Raw genomic sequence first — 19,043 nt, 5'->3', positions numbered from 1 at the left:
CTGAATTTTCAAATATGGGACATTTTGACAGTAATTAGAAATCTTCTGTAAATAACTGTTCATTTTTAAATTGCTTAAACTGAAACCCTCCATTTTACTTTGTCAGTGATCTTGCAATTGGGTAACTGAGAGTGGGAGTTGGCCTGAAAACAGGAAGTTTAATACATTATAAATTGACTTTGTCTGACATTTTAATTAGTTTGACTATACATTTTCATATTCAATCTTGTGAAAAATAATCATTTCAATTGCATGCTTTGTACAATGTCTTTCTGTGTTGAGTAAGAACTGAAATGACTCTCCCACACGCTCTGCAGCATTGCTTTGGGGATGAACTATACCACAGCTGCCCTATAGTTTTTGGTTGTATTCAAAAACTTCATTTTTAGATAATCAGTGGCCAGATCCACTCAGAAATCAGTTTCTGAAGTATGTGTGATGCACTGATAGCTTCAGCAGGATTATTGTGTCTGCTGTTTTAAGGTTAAATATCATAGTTATCAAATAAGAAAAAAGAAATTCTTGGAGAACAGAGTTCTTCTGCACTGCTGGGTAAGTGCAGAATACAAAGTATCCACAACGTACAATGTAGTCTGAAGACATGAACATCTTTAGAATACTAACTATTTGCCACTTGAATATGGTCTGCAAAGTCTCAGGAGCTCTGTGCAAAAAGCTGGATCTAGCTGGAGAAAATGATATTGTGCTCAACTGCCATTTCCCTTCTTTGATGTAAGATTAATGCACATCCTGCTTATATAGAGAGCTAAATCATCACCTACGTGGATACTTCCCAGGAAGGAGAATGGAAACTCCACAAGTTTTGACTCACTGACTTTCTACTTGGTTGTTCTATCAGGGGCTTCGCTCCCTAGAACTGAAAGGCAGCTCAGCTCCTGTAAACCTGCAGATCTTAGGCGATCTGCTGCGAGTCAGGGCCATGCCCACAGAGGCGCTTTTGCATCTGCACTGGATGCCAAGTACAGGCCATGTTGATGTTGGGAAGTGAGGCCATCCAGCCATGTGTTACAATCATGCTATAATACTAAATTGAACACTCAGTACAATAATCATTTGAAATGTTTATTTCACTGCGAGTGAAATTCTCCCTCCTAGCATAACAGTGGACTACCTAGGAGTGAAAATTTGGATGGGCCCTGACTTGTAGGTGGACAGGCAATGACAGATTATGTCCCCTATGCATGCTAAGAATTTGCAGGAAATATCATGTTTTGCTGTAATAGTCTTCCAACAAATATCAGGGAAGTTTAAATCCCCCATTAATACTAGCTCATATGTGTTAGCTAATCTTGTTACCTGCTTGTAGAATGACTCATCCACTTCTTCCTTATTTGATGGTCAGTAATAAACCCCCACAACACCACATCCTCTTTTCCACATATGTATCCCTTCGGAAAAAGCTGTATCCCTCAATCTGGGAGTTGTCCCACCAAGTCTCTGTAATGCCAATTAAGTCATAATTTTCTTCATATACCATGACTTCCAGTTCATCCTGCTTGTTCCCCATACTCCTTGCATTTGTGTACAGGCATCAAAAATATTTTGCAGACTGCCTATTGCTTTTCTTGCCTTTTTAATACAGTTGTGGTTTCTAGTTCCTTCTCCAGAAATTAGCCTCTTCCCCTTGTCTTCATTATTTGAACCTACATGCACATTGGCCGGATTTTTGTCACCATCCCCCATAGGATCTAGTTTAAAGCTCTCCTTGTCAGGTTAGCCAGACAATGTCCAGAGATGCTTGTGATATGGCGGGACTCACCATGCTAGCGCCGCCTGCTGGCTGTCTTGGGAATTAGCTGTACGAGACAGTGCACCTTCTTCTGGTGATTTATCGCTGCTGTCACTCCCGCTCCAGGACCCATGTCACTCCCAGGATTGTGGCATGCTCGTCATGACACAGCCCTCTAGCCATGGCCCACTCTGTTCTTCCCCCTTCCAGGGGAACTACAGTCTGCTGTCCAGCTACTTCCCTCAGTGGCAACTGCAGCCAACTGTCTGGCCATTTCCTCAGTGGTGAGCGGGGGATGCAACCCGCCCACTACTCTGGGTCCCAGCCAGGGAACCCTGTAGATGGTAGCCACATGCTGCATCCCCTCCAACCTTTCAGTACCTTTCCCTGGGCCACTTCCCCATGGCCCCCAGCATCCTCTTTGCCCTTGGCTCTGGACCTCAGATTGTGAATTTCTGCAGCCAACCCAGAGCCGTCTTTAGCTCCTTGCCCACCGACCCCTCCACCTCCCTGTCATTGCTAGCAGCACTGCTCTGTCCAGGGTGTTGCGCTCCTGCTAGGAGCCTGATCTTCCCACCTTGAGCTCCAGGGAGCTACTGAATTTACTCTGCCCTGCAGCTCTTCTTATATGGGCCTGCCCAGCCCTGACTGGCTGCTCCTCACAGCCCCTTTCCTATTGGCTGCTTTTCACGCAACCACCATAGAGCTCTATTAACTTCTAACAGGCCAGTGTGGGGCAGGCGCCCCATCACAATGCTCTTCCCAGTATTTGATAGATGGAGCCCATCCCAGCACAGTAATCCTCTTTCCTGGAACATCAGCTTGTTGTAGAAGCCAGAGGTCTCTCGCCAACATCACCTGCATGGCCAAGCATTTACGTCCATGATTCGATGGTCCCTGCCTAGGCCTGTTCCTTCAATAGGGAGGATGGACAAGAACACCAGTTGAGCCCCAAACACTTTTATCCTTCTTCCCAGAGCCACATAGTCAATCATCTCCTTGTCATTTCTGAACATCCTAAGGCACTCCAGTCTTCCTGTGAGCTGCCTCTTAGGAACTCAAAATTGCACAACAAATCTAGGCCCCTCTGCTTGGACCAGTTCAGTTCCAATGATAAACCTGCACTGCATAGAACTCAGTTGCACATGAATTCTGTGTGTGGCAATGTATAGGTATAGAGATAGGCAAGATATGGGATGAACCATAGTGTTCATTGCTATGCAGAATCACCCATTTTCCAATCTGCTTAAAGGGCTACTGGAGTCAACCATGTCCATCGGGTTGGAGTAGCCTCCACAAAACAGCTATGCAGCAACTCCATGACTTTTGGGAGCACTCCTACCCATCCTGCATATATCCTCAGTGCACAGTGTGTCTACTCAGGGTTTGTTTTGCACTCTGGATTTCGGTCTAAGTAACTTAGAAACTGAGAGCCATAAGATATGCATTGTATTATCTCTGATATGTGGAATTGCCCAGCATTTAATTTTAAATAAAAGTTTAATTCTCTTATTGTTTAGTAAAAACTTGGTCCGTTATTGATAGTATTTTGCTAAACAACAATAAACCACCACCCCCATCACTGCATAACCTCACTAAATCCTCTTTTAGGCACAAGGCCTTGATTTTGCTGTCACTGAAGTAAATGGGAGCTTTCCAATTACTTCAGTGAGAACGGGATCTAGCCCTCAGAGCCCAATTCTAAAATCTTGATTCAGTCCAAACTTTGGGAGAAACCTACTCAGAGAACTGTAGGAACAGACATAGCTGTGGGTTAGTAACATCAGCTCCTTTTACTGGGTTAGCTCTGTATATGTATTTTTGAAGATTTACACATCTCAGCTTCATGTGGATGGGTGAGACAAATATCCTTAAGCCAATATTTTTGGTAGTAATTTACAGCACATCCTCAGATGTTAGCAGTTTCAAATCCTTGGAGGCTGAGGCACTGCATGAGTGAAGTTTATGTTTCTGAAAGATAGAGTTAAGCCGGCCCAGTGTCATGGAGTTGTCAAAGTCTGATCTATTTTGATAAACAACATAAAGCCTTGTTCTTGATCAATCACAGCTCTTCTCAGCTGCTTCTCTAGAGGAGCACTCGTCCATTTGACTCTAAAACTTACAAATGCTTCCCCCCCCACCCCGCCCCCATGTTTCTTAATGAGAAAAAGACTATGTAAGAATGTCCAGATTTCTAGCATTTTAACCTGATTTCCTTCCTTTCCCATTTGGCTATTGAACTGTCTCTTCTCTTTGTAACTTTAACTGGGATGAGTGATTGTTCTAGCAATCATTATGTTGACCTAGGAAGTTTAAGTGACAAACTAACAAACAGATAAAGGAGGTAAGTAACATACTGGAAATACTGCTAACTTTATTTTTATTTTCTTATATTTTATGGGTGAGTTTGGTGCTCTTAAAAGTGAGGGCCTGATGGCACTGGTTATGATTAGGTATAGTGAGAGCTGGCGACAAACTTCCCCTATGAAGCTCTAGATACAAATCTCAATCTTGACCTGTGGCATCCTGCATCAGAATCGCACGCTGCAGCATTTCTGATCAGTCCTTGTCCTGGGTTTCTCCTAAGCAGAAATTCAGACATACTAAATTGAGTTGTATTTTTATCGTTTATGTGAGTAAGTGTCTACCAGGAATTAGGCTGAATTAGGCATTTACTGTAAATATAAATATTTAAATCACATACACAAACACAGGAGGCTAGGGCCTAGAATCCCAGTTCTTCACATCCAAAAATACAGGCCTCCCCTACTTGAGCTAAAGAATGACGCCTTTAGCTAACCCTGTTAGTAGGACTCATAGATTCTCTGTGGATCAGCGACAATATAGCACAATATCACTCATAAACACAAAAACAGCCTATTACAATAGGATTTGAGCTGAAATCTCCAGACATAAAAGGCTAACATGCTCACCCATAGTGCCACATAGTCCCTTTTCTGTTCAGCAGTGAGTTGCGCCCTAAATCAAAATTCATTCCTTTCCAAGAGGGAAGTTCCATTTTTTCTCATTTGAAGCTATGGAAGTGAAAATATATAATGAAAGCCCATTTGGTTCTTATCTAATCAGAACATCATCTCACTCACAGTTTCAGTGTCAGTTTTCCTGCTTTCCTTTGCTTTGCTTTGCGGCTCTGTTACCTAACTGCTCATGAGATCACACTCCTATAAAATAGATATTTATTACCATACATAGAAATTTACTTTGTAGCTGATTTGTTGATTCTTGGGAGCTTATTTGTAGGAATCCCATTATCAATAGGATACATGTGTATAGTTAGATTTATTCATAGACATTATCACTATCCCCCATTGCATTCCCTGGTGTTGAACAAATAGTCAGTAAAGAGGGCAGTGTTTTGTTCACATTACCCTCAATAAATGGGTTTAACTATGATACAAATCTCATAATTCACCTCTTGAATCCCAGTGGTTATTGGACAAATCCAAGGCTTAGCTGTAAGCCTTCAAATATACCTCCACTGACAGTCTAAGGTGAAGTCATAGTTCTGCAATCCTTCACATTTATTGGAGTTTTCAGTTGCTATGGTTTCAAAGATTTCTCTGAAATTAAACATTTTACATATGTCAGTACAGCTAATGAGCTTTTATAAATAACTCCGCTGTTGCCCTGCTCTGAGCAGACATTATCCCATGCCACTAGCTGACCAAATGCCAGTTATTCAGGAGTTTCCACCCCTGCATTCTGAACAGCATTATTTGCCTCCCATGAACCCTCTTTTGTAAGCAGCTGCAGCATGCTGAGAGAACTCCAATGCTGTTGGAAAGATGAACTTGCCTGGGGTGCTGACGCAGCAGACCATGTAAACAGTTCCAGCATTCCCTACCCCCAAACCGTAGCACAGAATTTCTTTGGAGCCTCTGATCTGCTAGTGTAGGCATTAAGAAATCCTGTGTCACCCCCAGACCTAAGTCTCCTGCACTTTATCAAGCTACTAACAGACAGCTTCCATGTATTATTTTGCTTTTAATTATATGAGTGATTTCACATCAGGAAGATGTGTTTGTAAACTAATGGCTTTAATGATGTGATGAGATTAAAAATGAAGCCTAATTAGCTCAGTATATTTAACCCTTGGAATGCTTCCAGGCATGTCTTTATGTCTATGCCTCTCTCATCACGCAGGTTAATCACTTTCACTGCTGTATCACAAAGTGCTCATCATTTTCTCAGTATGGTGGGCAAGTAGTAAGTGCCTTTTGGAAGTAGTACTTCTGGGAATAATGAAATTGCAAGATGGGTGATGGTGCCTATAAGTACTGTGAGTATTTGGTAGTAACCCTGAGCAGTGGCAGAAGAAGGTATTTTTAAAATGGAATTTCCCCATTTCACTTAGATCCAGATCAATGTACTCAATATTCTTAGGTGAACAGAACCAGACTTGAGTTCTGTTGCCAGAGTCCCCTGAACTCTGAGACTGGCTTTAGAAAAAAAGAGAAGATACGATGGCAGTCATCTGTCTGTCATCACTGTGGTATGTAAGTATTGCATATAGTCCATCTCCTTCAATTGGCATTGGCTTGAACTTCCAGTGGCCTGTCACATAGATTTGTCACATTTGAGTTCAATATATTCAGAACATATATAAATAATTGAGATCCACTGACTGATACGTTGTTCCAAAAATCAGCCAGTGCTGGTGCTTTCTGCTAGAACTGTGAGAGAAGCTTAGTATGTCAAGTGAAACCCAGAAGTTTGTTTTTTCACTCACAAAATAATGGAAAAGTAATTTTTCTTCCATGGTTTGATTTATACTTTTTGATGATTCGTTGTAAGTGCTATGATGAAGGGGAGAGTTCCAGGCAATAGTCTCAATACTGATTCCTGCAGGGCAAACCAATGATGTGATCCTACTCCCACTGACGTTCAGGGGAGTTTTGCCACTCACTTCACTGGAAGCAGATCTAATGCTACTTTGAACTCTCAAATTTCATTACATTACTCCTAATTGTACTCCCTCCTACCTCCCCATCTTTCTCCCCATCCCATGATTACTCTCCAGTCGTATTGTCTACACCTTAAAAAATATATAGACTTATCATGCTCCACTTTTACCTTTTGTTTAACCAAGTTATGTCTTTATAATCCTTGCAATCTTTCCTTTTAAGTCTGCCCCCAAACCATTTTTATGCTCTTATCTAATAATAATACTCAGATACCCTGGTGTTTGGCTTAATACAAGGAACTACATAGATACTTGAATATCTCTTTTTATCTGTAGATCTCAAAGCACTTTTCAAAGCAGAGTAAGCATTATCTCCATTTTACAGATGAGGAAACTGAGGCATAGAGAGAGCATATGCTTACCCAAGTCCATAGAGCAAGTTAGTGTAAAGATGGGAGTGGAACTCTGGGTTGCTAACTCCCTACTTTGGGTGCTAACCAGTAAGCTATTGTACCTCCCAATTTTTAAAGCTCTACTCAGAAGATAAAGCAGTAATACATTAAGTCAGTGGTTTTCAACTTGTGGTCCACAAACCACTATGCGGTCTGCAGATTTCCAAAGGGGTCAGCACCCCCATTATAAATTTTTGAGGTGTCCGCAAATGAAAAAAGGTTTAAAACCACTGCACTCAGTGATACTAACACCATTTAAGTCAATGGAGCGGTGCCAATTTACACCAATCTGATGAGGTTTAACAATGACAAGGTTCAACAAGGACAAGTGCAGACTCCTGCACTTAGGATGGAAGAATCCCATGCACTGCTACAGACTAGGGATCAAGTGGCTAGGCAGCAGTTCTGCAGAAAAGGACCTAGGGGTTACAGTGGACGAGAAGCTGGATATGAGTCAACAGTGTGCCCTTGTTGCCAAGAAGGCTAACAGCATTTTGGGCTGTATAAGTAGGAGCATTGCCGGCAGATTGAGGGACGTGATCATTCCCCTCTGTTCAACATTGGTGAGGCCTCATCTGGAGTACTGTGTCCAGTTTTGGGCCCCACACTACAAGAAGGATGTGGAAAAATTGGAAAGAGTCCAGCGGAGGGCAACAAAAATTATTAGGGGACTGGAACTCATGAGTTATGAGGAGAGGCTGAGGGAACTGGGGATTTTTAGTCTACGGAAGAGAAGAATGAGGGGGGATTTGATAGCTGCTTTCAACTACCTGAAAGGGGTTCCAAAGAGGATGGCTCTAGACTGTTCTCAGTGGTAGCAGATGACAGAACAAGGAGTAATGGTCTCAAGTTGCAGTGGGGGAGGTTTAGGTTGGATATTAGGAAAAACTTTTTCACTAGGAGGATGGTGAAGCCCTGGAATGGGTTACCTAGGGAGGTTGTGGAATCTCCTTCCTTAGAAGTTTTTAAGGTCAGGCTTGACAAAAGCCTGGCTGGGATGATTTAGTTGGGGATTTGTCCTGCTTTGAGCAGGGGGTTGGATTAGATGACCTCCTGAGGTCCCTTCCAACTCTGATATTCTATGATTCAGATGTGGATCTAGCCCTTTCTGTCAAAAGAGTTTTGACAACAGTCATGAGTTCTCCCATACTTAATTCCCCGAGATACTATGAACAGGGGCATCATGGAACTCAAACATGAATAGAGTGTAGGGGTGAAATCCTGGACTCATTAAAATTAATGGCAAAACTCCTGTTAACTTCACTGAGAGCGGGATTTCACCTTGGAGTTTGTTTGCGTAAGTTATAGTATGGATGTTCAGTCTGTCACATTGTCTGGAGTGGTTGATGATTGTGAATGCCTACCCCAAGGCAGACTGTCAAACACCAGGCAGACACCCCAAACTGATGGATCACTATATGAGTCATACCACAGAGTCACAGACAGTCCCCTTAGCTTCTCCAGTCTGTCTTGCCACCCAGGCAAGCTGGACTTAGTGAAAAATGGTCACTTACACCAAAAATCACAAAATATTCAGGTTGCTTCCAGTCCCAAGAGAACAGTCACTTACCCCAGATCATTTGTGCAGGAGGTCAGCCTAGATGATCATAATGGTCCCTTCTAACCTTAGTATCTATGAATTGGTACCCTAAGTCTTACACCAAAGACAAAGCCTGTATCCAGTCCTGTAATAAACTATATAAAGTTAGGAAAAGGAAATGAGAGTAATTTCAGGTTAAAGCAAGCAGGCATATAACACAAATAAGTTACAATCTATATCCTAAGTGTGACAGAGTTGTAGTGATCTGTCAATTCAAAATGTCTTTCTGGGCAAACCCAGGGATAACTGTGGGGGATCTCTCACTTCAGTTTAGAGTCTCTGGCTCCATGTGAATCCAAACAGCAAAGAGATGAAGAATTTTTTCGGGCGTCCATATTTATAGCTTCTTCTCACAGAAACCAAGCTGACATCAACAGTTCCCACAAAGATCTCTTCTTCGTGGTAGTGGTGGGGGGGTGAGGATGCACTTAACAAAGTCTTTGATCCTTGACATCACACAATAGCTTATTTGCGTTTAATGAACAGGATTTAACAACTTGTTAGAGACTGTCATTTGTATTACACAAGGCTTTTCCCCTGTTTGATGAGTTACATAGTCACAGAGGTTTACAATGCAAATGTTTGCTATCACTTTATAACATGGGGTATGGTTGGATGAGAAGAATACATGCAGCATACTACAAGCATTTTATAAAACACTAAACACATTCTTATCAACTTAACATTTAATATTTATTTTGATAATGCTAACACACAAGTAAGCAAGACTGGTTACCAGTTATGCATTTATAAGTGTTCAGTGAGGTCTGGGGCCTTGGCATGAGCTGGCATCTTGTCTGCGAGCGTCACACAGTCAAAATAAACTGGGCATAAATAGGGGGCGTACAGTATATCTGCTGTTGAAGGCAAGACTGTGTCTAAACCTAAGTGCCTAAAATATTAGAGAAACTATACAAGAATAATGTCTTCACAGAGACATTTTTTTTAAATCTAAGGTAAAAGGTAAGGTAGCTTGTGTCTCATAACAGTGAAGTTTGTACCATATTTTTTCTCATCGTCATGAGACTCCAGTGCCTCCTAGCAGTTATCCCCTAATATTTAGCCTCTACGGGCCTGCTTCTGCTCTTCTATCCATGTAAATTGGGATTAATTTAATGGAGTTACAGTGGTGTAAAACCAGTGTTAGAGGAGAATCAGGCCTTATAATTTTATTTAAAGGCTATCATTGGGTTCATCTTCAAATGTCATCTTTTTCACTTTGTTCTACAACTAATTAGAAAATGACTCTGACATTTTGATTTATAAAATTGTCAAGTTTGCCTTTTTTTAGTCCTCTGAGTAGAGGTAAGTATACTCTGTTGTACAGACAAGCCTCTGCTTAAAAAGGGGTTGAGATACTAGAGAGCACAATAAAGAGGCAGAACCTTAAAATGCACTATTGCTTCAGGGCAATATCATACAGTTACCTGTGCTAACAATTGTCTTTCTTTACAGCCACAATATTCTACTCTATGAAGATGGCCATGCTGTTGTTGCTGATTTTGGAGGTGAGGTGTTGGTGATTAATCTGAAAAATGTTAGCAAGTTCTCAAAAACTAGGACTCTGTTTTCTCTGATGAATCAGAAAGTTAATGAGGCTGTACTTTGCTTCATTATTTCTCTGAAAAATAGCCCAAAGTGTAGATTTGGGCAATTGCAGTTGTGTCCTACTGAGTTCTGCAGGGTTCCATCTTGTACTTGCTCTTATTAAAGATGCGTATAGGGTTGTGTGGAGGGTGAGAGAGGAGGCAAGACTACAGTCCATGTACAAGCTACAGTACTTTCAGAATGCCAATAAGCCCCTGCTCCACGTTTCTCATTTAACTCAATCAGTTCAGTTGAACACCTTACCCGCAGTCTAGCTGAGACTGGAGCATGGATGAGGTTCAAATGGCCAGGCCTCAATCCAGATCAGAATGCAGTTGTGGTGATAGGGTGGAGGAAGCAACTAGGGGAAATGACCAGGGTAATGTCTGTCCCTTTAATTGAGGATGTGTTCCTATCTTTTGTTACTAGAGTTCACAGTCCAGGGACAGTGTTGAAGCCCCGCTGTTATCACACAGTCCTAGAGCAGCAGGGATCAGGATAGCTTTCTTTCATCTTTGTCTGGAGAGGAGATTGTGGCTATTCCATTCAGATACGGAACTTTGGGTATGTCTCCACTGCAAAAAAAAACCACCCGTGAGAGCTAGTCTCAGAGCCCAGGTCAACCGAAGTAGGCTATCAGGGCTCGTGCTATGGGGCTAAAAATTGCAGTGCAGATGTTCCTGCTTGGGCTGGATCCCAGGCTCTGTGACCCACCACCTTTGATCCACACTGCTATTTTCAGCCCCATAGCATGAGCCCGCAAGCCCAAGTCAGTTGACCAGGCTCTGAGACTCACTGCCCCAGGTTTGTGGGGTTTTTTGCAGTCATACCCTTTGTAGACATATCCTTTGTCACCACAGATTTTGGCCAGGCTTCCCCATTATGATCTGAGGCTGATGCAAAATGCAATGGCTCACTAATTAAGTAGATTTTCTGGCTGAGGCACATGTGGATGCCTGTTGGTGTCTGGGTGGAAGTTAAGGCGTTGGTTTCCACCTATAAAGCCCTAAATGCCCTGGGACATGCCTGTTTGAGATACCAACTCTGTCACTGTGCCACATCAGCGCAGTTGTAATCAGCAGAGGTACTTGAGCATGATTTTAAAGAGAGGGAGTAGGGGGATGCTGGCAGGACAGCATCTGCGAGGGGCCCTTAACTTGGAAATAGTCCAAATTAGAGTCAGCTACTTTGCAAATCCCACCTACTTTCCTAGGCTATTGGAGAAGGAGGGATGCACTGGGGTCTGGTGGTTGTAGGGGTAGCTGAGCAGATAAATATTTTTCTTTTCTGCTGGTTATACTCTGGTTGGGGATGCTACTGGGTGTGTTCTTGTTTGTACAGGTAGGAATGTATTTTTAACATGTCTCAAAGGTACCCAGAATTCTAGGTAGGCACTTATGTATCATTTACATCTAAATAAATCAATCAATATTTCATATATTGCCTTTGCTATAGTCATGCAAGATCTTATGACACTGAAGTCTACTAGAGCAGCCTTTTATATCACCAGCTTTTATATCACCAGCCAGCTGAAAGGAAGTATGACATTAAATCAGAGTGCCAGTCTTCTGTGCCTTTGAATTTTAGTATAGGTTTTTGGTGTTGTTTGTTTTAAATCTAAATGAAGTTAGACACAACAGTACAGTTAACCCTGAGTTTAAAAACTCTGAGACAGATCCTCAGCTGGTATAAATCACCATGAAAGCCAATGGAGATATGCCAATTTATAGCAGTTGAAGATCTGGCTCACTGATGTAAGAAGCTCCATTTTATTGGGAATAACTTCCTGTATCCTGGTGTAATAGTGGGATATTGTATTTCCTCTTGATTTTACAAAACCCAAATTTTATGGAAGTCCTAGGTTTCCACCAAAACTTCTGTAAAATGAGGTTTATCTGTAGTGTTGTTTATTTAAAAAGCTTTCCTTTTTTTTGTCTCAGAATCCAGATTTCTGCAGTCCTTGGATGAAGACAACATGACAAAACAACCTGGGGTTTCCTTCTTGTTCTTTTCCATTTAATTAGTATACTATTTATGTGCAAACTCAGCCTAGGAGAAAATGATGAGATTAGATATGTTTTTTCTGGAATTGATGATGTTGTACAGTGACACTATAATGCTTTGTTTCTTTTGTATGCTATTTTTTTCTTAGTGTTTAAGATCAGCCTTGATAATAGGAGAAATTATTGGATACAAAATATGCACACTATGCAGTCACAAATGGGCTCCCGACTGTGTATCCAAAAACCAATATTGTTATATGGTTCTCATTTTAGCACTATCACCCCTGAATTCTTAGGCATAACATGTAAATCATCCCATATATATACATATTGCTTTCTGATAGTCTGAATTTCTCACAGAGAATCAGTTATCCAACATGGATTTTCTTTCTGAGTTCTTTTCTCAATATAGTTATTTCAAATAAATTGCTCATATGGGCCCAACTTTTTAAAAGACAATACCCAAAAGCTCACAGGCACTTTTGAATATGCACTTTACAAAATGTAGCCATACCTTTTCCTCCTGTGACAAAAAGGTAACAATACATTCATGATACATTGCAGCATCAGAATCTGTTACTCTGGAATAGAGTAGACTACAGTGTTAGAAATAGTGTCATCCTATTAAGAGCAGTAATCCGAACTAACCATGCAAGAGGGAGAACTGATGGCTGTCGGAGCAGACTTGGTGGCTATTTAGTCCAAGATGATGTTTCACTAAGAAACATCTTTTAACATCTTGGTCTTTTAAGAACTGTGGATGAAATTCACTCTGGACCAGAGGACCGGAGTAAGACCCACCACTCCTCATGAGCCCAGTGGGTGGCAGGTTGTTTGTGAAGCAGCCACATAGATGGGTGCCTGCAGCATACAATGATAGCCCAGGAGAGAAGCCAAAGGATTAATGTATACACAGATCCAGTAGTTTTAATACCCTGCATAGTTGTCATTATCATTATTCCAGCTCCTAATTTGGAGTAGTAGTTAAAGAGAGTTAGACATGCTAACTGGAAGTGTGGATTTCAACTCCTGCACCACTCTCAACCTACTCTTCTCTTACTTAAAGCCTGATTATGCTAGCTTTATGCGGGTGAAATGAATTCCATGCTAATGCTGAAGACACAATATGATGTATGGTGATTTACTGCATGAATTATGTATGCTACCATGACTATTTGTTGTTAAAAGATTTATTTGTTAGCTTGTTGTGAGAAAGAAAGAAAGAAAGAAAGAAAGAAAGAAAGAAAGAAAGAAAGAAAGAAAGAAAGAAAGAAAGAAAGAAAGAAAGAAAGAAAGAAAGAAATGTTCCTATGTAAAGGAAGAAAACACTCCATTAACATATTATTGATGGTTTTTTGATCCACAGAACCTACGCTGGATGGCCCCTGAGGTATTCACTCAGTGCACTCGATACACTATAAAAGCTGATGTTTTCAGCTATGCTTTATGTCTCTGGGAACTGTTAACAGGTGAAATTCCATTTGCTCACCTCAAACCAGGTAAGATGCTCACTGAACTAACACGAATACTACCTACATCTCTGAACTGTAATAAAATAGCTGCATTTCATAGCATTAATCAGTATTTTACTAGAATTCATATTATCTGGTGTTCACCTAAAAATTCAGCTTTGTTAAGGTACCAGGAAACATAGGAAATTGAGTGTGCTTCTGGATTTGGGTGGAACCTTGGGGAATATAGGAATGTCACTCCAGAAACTGTAAAGCCATGGAAGTTTAGGGGATTTTTTCTTGGAGTTGGGAGTGGAGGAAAAGGATGGTAGTTAGAACAACACCTGTGATATCTGCAAGATTGATCAGACAGGGACTTCAAATAGCTTTCTTACCAGTTGGAAGAAGACAGGTCTATGCATGAAATTTTGTTGTGGGAAAATGTAGTTTTCACTTGTATTGTATTGAATTCTTTACCCAATACAATATAACCATCAACAATTGTGTACAACCCTGTCATCTATCTATCTATCCATCTATCTATCTATCAATCTAATCCTGCTTGTTTCAAAGGTGCCTATCACTGTTGTATCAGGATCTCCTGATTAGGTCAATTACTTTACAAAATAATAATTCAAATGCTAAATGAAATCTCATACATGACTTATTAAATCAATTTAATCCCCAAATTATTAAAATTAATATTAAATTAAATGTATTGTGTGGTATGTAGCATTATGTAAGCAACTTGTTAACAATGATATACCAGACAGTAACTGAAACATCAGTGTTGGAAACAGTTTACTGGGAGCTCTCTTATCTGTGAAATGGCTATAAAGCCATTACTAACATAGAAATGTTTAGGCATGGATCCTTAAGTGCCTCCAATTTTCTGATATTCCTTAAGTTTGAAGTGAATTAATTAATTTCTTTATGAAATCCTGTAGAAGTAACCTATCCCTTATTCCTCTCGACCACATTTTTTTAAGTGGAATTTCACTAATCACTTCTTTTTGAAAACAATTGAGGTAATTATTTTTCTTTTATATATATATTGCTGCTTCACTGTTTGATTTAGGCCAGGCCTGGAATTGGAAGTACCAAACATCACATGACAGTTTATCTGGGAGCCAAAAGCAGGAATTGCAGAAGCTCTTGTAAGAATATCTAGACTCATGTGACTTCTAGTCTGATTTTCAGAACAAAGAGTTTGAGATAAGTTCAGATCAGCATCTCAAGGTTCACCCATCAGTAGTTTTCATCAGTCTCTCTTTCCATTGCCTGACTTTAGCTTGGCCATATTAAGCAGCAGAGAGTAATACCCATCAATTCAGTTTCTTAGCAGCATCGTAGCAACTGTAGCATCTCGGAAGTCCTGCTTCCAAGCCTGCTAAGGAATGGATGTCCACTCTATTGCTGTCCACCCTTACTGAGTTTCAGTAGCTGTGCAAAATCATCCTCGGTTCTGTTACTTCATCGTCTGCTCTGTCTCTTTCTTTCCCTGTACCACTTTTCTGGTTTTTCCCACTCCTTTACCTCCTCCTCCACCAAACACCTTTTCTAGCACAGGCTCTGTACACAGTAGCCACACATTGCTCCCTATCTTGGCTTATGCATTGAGGCATGGTACCATGGTACTTTTTTGGGTAATGCACCTGTTTTTCCTGAATTGCAAAGTGCAGTTTATTCATTTCCCCTTACTGCGCAGTATGTTCCAGGCAGGAAGATAACATCTTGATTTTTCATGCTATTCTGCATCCTGGCAATGGTGGCAATAAATCCTACATTACTATGTGCTGATATAGTATAAACTTTTATTTGGAAATTCACTAGAATCCATCAATGCTAAAAACATCACCTGGGTTGAGATATCTATGTATTTCTTGTAAATCTTCACATTCTTGATGTTCCATGGTATTAACCACTTTTGGGTAACTCTACACATTGCTATTTAACCCTGCTTCCTCTGTGTGAAATTCACCCCTACACAGAGCATTCATGAAAAGTTTTCCACACCAGTTAAATCCTGTTTCTACTCTGAGGGGTTGTCTACGCTACCCGCCAGATCCAGCAGGGGTCGATTTATCATGTCTAGTATAGACACGATAAATTGACCGCTGAGCACTCTCCCATCGACTCTGGTACTCCACCAGAACGAGAAGCGCAAGCGGAGTCAACGGGAGAACATTAGCTGTCGACTTACCGCAGTGAAGACACCGCAGTAAGTAGATCTCAGTACATCAACTTCAGCTACGCTATTCACATAACTGAAGTTGCATATCTTAGTTCGACCCCGCACGGTACTGTAGACAAGCCCTGAGGGTGAAAATCCCTAATGGGCATAGGGCCAGCACAAGTGCAGTGTACCACTTAAACCCATAAATGAGATTAAGGCTATAGCTACACTACAAAGTTAAATCGATTTAAATTACGTTGACATACAGCCACCTCTGTAATTAATCCGCTGTTGCATATCCACACTATCTTTCTTGTATCGGCAGAATGCATCCAAAGTAGCAGCTCTGGCATCGACACAGAGAGCAGTGCACCATGGGTAGCTCTAATATCCAGCTTAAGAAGTGAGGAGAGCTAAGGCGAAGAATTATCGAACGAAAGTGGAATTTATTGGAGATGTGGGGGAGGACTCCTTGCTAAGTGAATTAACCCAAACAGTAATAGCTCCTTTTCTTTTTCTTGTATCTATTTCTTCTCTAGCAGTCATGCTGTGGTAGCCACACTTAAACACTCCACATTTCCCTATTCTAAGTGTAAATCCTTTGATTCCTGTTTAATTTGGCTTTCTTGTCCTGTCTTTCTCTCCTTAACAGAGGGTGCTTAACTTTTCAGGGCTTTATTTTTGATACATTTAAAGTTACATTTATTGATCTCAGAGTCTGGCACTATTTTTGGTGTCTGTTGGAGGAAGTTTCCCTGTTCCCTTTCCTCTGAGATCTTATTAAATCCAGATTCATTTCTCTTCTGCCCTTTGTACAATTATGCTACTTTTATGCTACTTTTACAAACCTTTGGAGGTCTTCACACTGTTCAGAAAGTCAGCTTTTATTATACAGATGGTGTAGCTGTCATTAGCATCAATAACAAGGGGCATTCCAATTCAGTATATAGTGTGGAATTTCTAAACGGCATTAGCTATTTATAGCTTCCCAGTCATTCATTTCTATCTCGGCTGACATTTGAATATAGTCGTCAGATATCTGACTCAATCCTACTTCAGTTTCTAGTAATATACAGCATTAATTGTCAACCCAGATTCCAAACCTGAATCTCATTCCTCCATTTTATCTCTCTGCCCATTGCAGTACCTTGTTTTCTGACCATGTAATTGAAGATCCAGAGTGTGCCATCTAGGACATAGGTCCAGTGCCCTGCAGCCCAAATCTTCATCTCCTTGTGCATGACATGACCATTCCTGCCATTTATCCCATTTCATTCTGAGTTAACCATTTGTCTACTGTATAAGATACCAGATGTGTGAGGAAAACGCTCCTGCTATACTAAGTATATCGTCAGTATTCCACTGCACATAAGCTAGAGCACAATACAGCAACAAAATGGTATAGAGATGTATACCTTGCTGATCAGCAGCTACCAGGGTGATGGAAGCATTATAAGTAGATAGATGAATAGGAGGAAGAACAAAAGAAAGGGGAACATGAATCCCATGTGTGATGGGGTGCCCAGAGTGCAGCCTGGGACTGTGGGACTGCTGTGCCCACTTGAACTCTCTCCAGCTTGGGCTGTCTCTCACAGTGCCTTGCTACTCACCAGTAGCAAACCTCTCCAGGTGCTATCACTCAGCACAACCGCATGTGGAGCCCCACACCCAGCTATATTGCATGAATGCTCCCAGAGCCACTCATGAATCACACAGGGAAAAGCATCAGTCAAATTCCCCCAGCTCCTAGCACTGTACCTCAGATTTATACAAAATTTGCACACATACAAAATGGGAAATGACTGCCTAGGAAAGAGTACTACGGAAAGGGATCTTGGCATCATAGTGGACCATAAGTTAAATATGAGTCAACAGTGTAACATTGTTGCAAAAAAAGCGAACATCATTCTGGGATGTATTAGCAGGAGCGTTGTAGGTAAAACACGAGAAGTAGTTCTTCCACTCTACTCTGTGCTGATTAGGCCTCAGCTGGAGTATTGGCACCACAAAAGATGTAGAGAAATTGGAGAAAGTCCAGAGAAGAGCAACAAAAATGATTAAAGGTCTAGAAAATATGATCTATAAGGGAAGATTGAAAAAATTAGATTTGTTTAGTCTGGAAAAGAAGAGACTGGGAGGGGACATTATAACAGTTTTCAAGTACATAAAAGGTTGTTACAAGGAGGAGGGAGAAAAATTGTTCTTCTTAACCTCTGAGGATAGGACAAGAAGCAATGGGCTTAAATTGCAGCAAGGGAGGTTTAGGTTGGACATTAGGAAAAAAATTTCTAACTGTCAGGGTGGTTAAGCACTGGAATAAATTGCCTAGGGAGGTTGTGGAATCTCCATCATTGGAGATTTTTAAGAGCAGGTTAGACAAACACCTGTCAGGAATAGTCTAGGTTGGGGTGGCCAACCTGTGGCTCCAGAGCCGCTTCAGAAGTTAATATGCAACTCCTTGGATAGGCACCGACGCCAGGGCTGGAGCTTTAGGCACCAACTTTCCAATGTGCCGGGGGATGCTCACTGCTCAACCCCTGGCTCTTCCACAGGCCCTAACCCCCAGCCCACCCCTTCCCACCCCCTCCTCTGATCCTGCAGTGCCCTCGCTCCTCCCCCTCCCTCCCAGAGCCTCCTGCATGCCACGGAACAGCTGATTGGGAGGGGAGGGGGAGGCGCTAATTGGTGGAGCTGCTGGTGGGTGAGAGATGCTGGGAGCAGGGTCGGGGAGCTTATGAGGGGCTGCTGACGTATTACTGTGGCTCTTTGGCAATGTACATTGGTAAATTCTGGCTCCTTCTCAGGCTCAGGTTGGCCACCCCTGGTCTAGGTAATACCTAGTCCTGCCATCAGTGCAGGGGACTGGACTAGATGACCTCCTGAGGTCCCTTCCAGTCCTGTGATTCTATGATTCTATGAATATACCGTCATGCACTGCTCAAGACAAGCAGTGTAAATTTATTCATTCACCACTTCATCGGTGGCAAGTGGACATACACCTCTACAACAGATAGATTTTAAGTGATTATAAGTGATAGGTTAATAGTCAGAGTTAGTTACCAAAAGAAAAGTAAATATAAGCATGCAGTCTAACCTCTCA

At 41.4% G+C, this 19,043-nt stretch overlaps 1 protein-coding gene across 1 annotated transcript in view; it reads left to right on the top strand.

The window, feature by feature from the left end:
• The window catches only part of LOC311525239 (serine/threonine-protein kinase TNNI3K), a 164,903-nt gene that overhangs the window by 93,286 nt on the left and 52,574 nt on the right, over positions 1-19,043 (top strand). Inside the window, exons 18-20 of the mRNA XM_084637183.1 lie at positions 10,182-10,234; positions 12,254-12,306; positions 13,683-13,815. Of these exons, the coding sequence (XP_084493309.1) occupies positions 10,182-10,234; positions 12,254-12,306; positions 13,683-13,815 (239 nt within the window). The remainder of the gene's footprint in view (positions 1-10,181; positions 10,235-12,253; positions 12,307-13,682; positions 13,816-19,043) is intronic.

This window comes from Lepidochelys olivacea (assembly GCF_965140295.1).
Source record: "Lepidochelys olivacea isolate rLepOli2 genome assembly, chromosome: 8".
NCBI lineage: Eukaryota > Metazoa > Chordata > Testudines > Cheloniidae > Lepidochelys > Lepidochelys olivacea.
The sequence above is the reverse complement of the archived record's forward strand: the minus strand, read 5'-3'. Positions and strand labels throughout refer to the sequence as shown.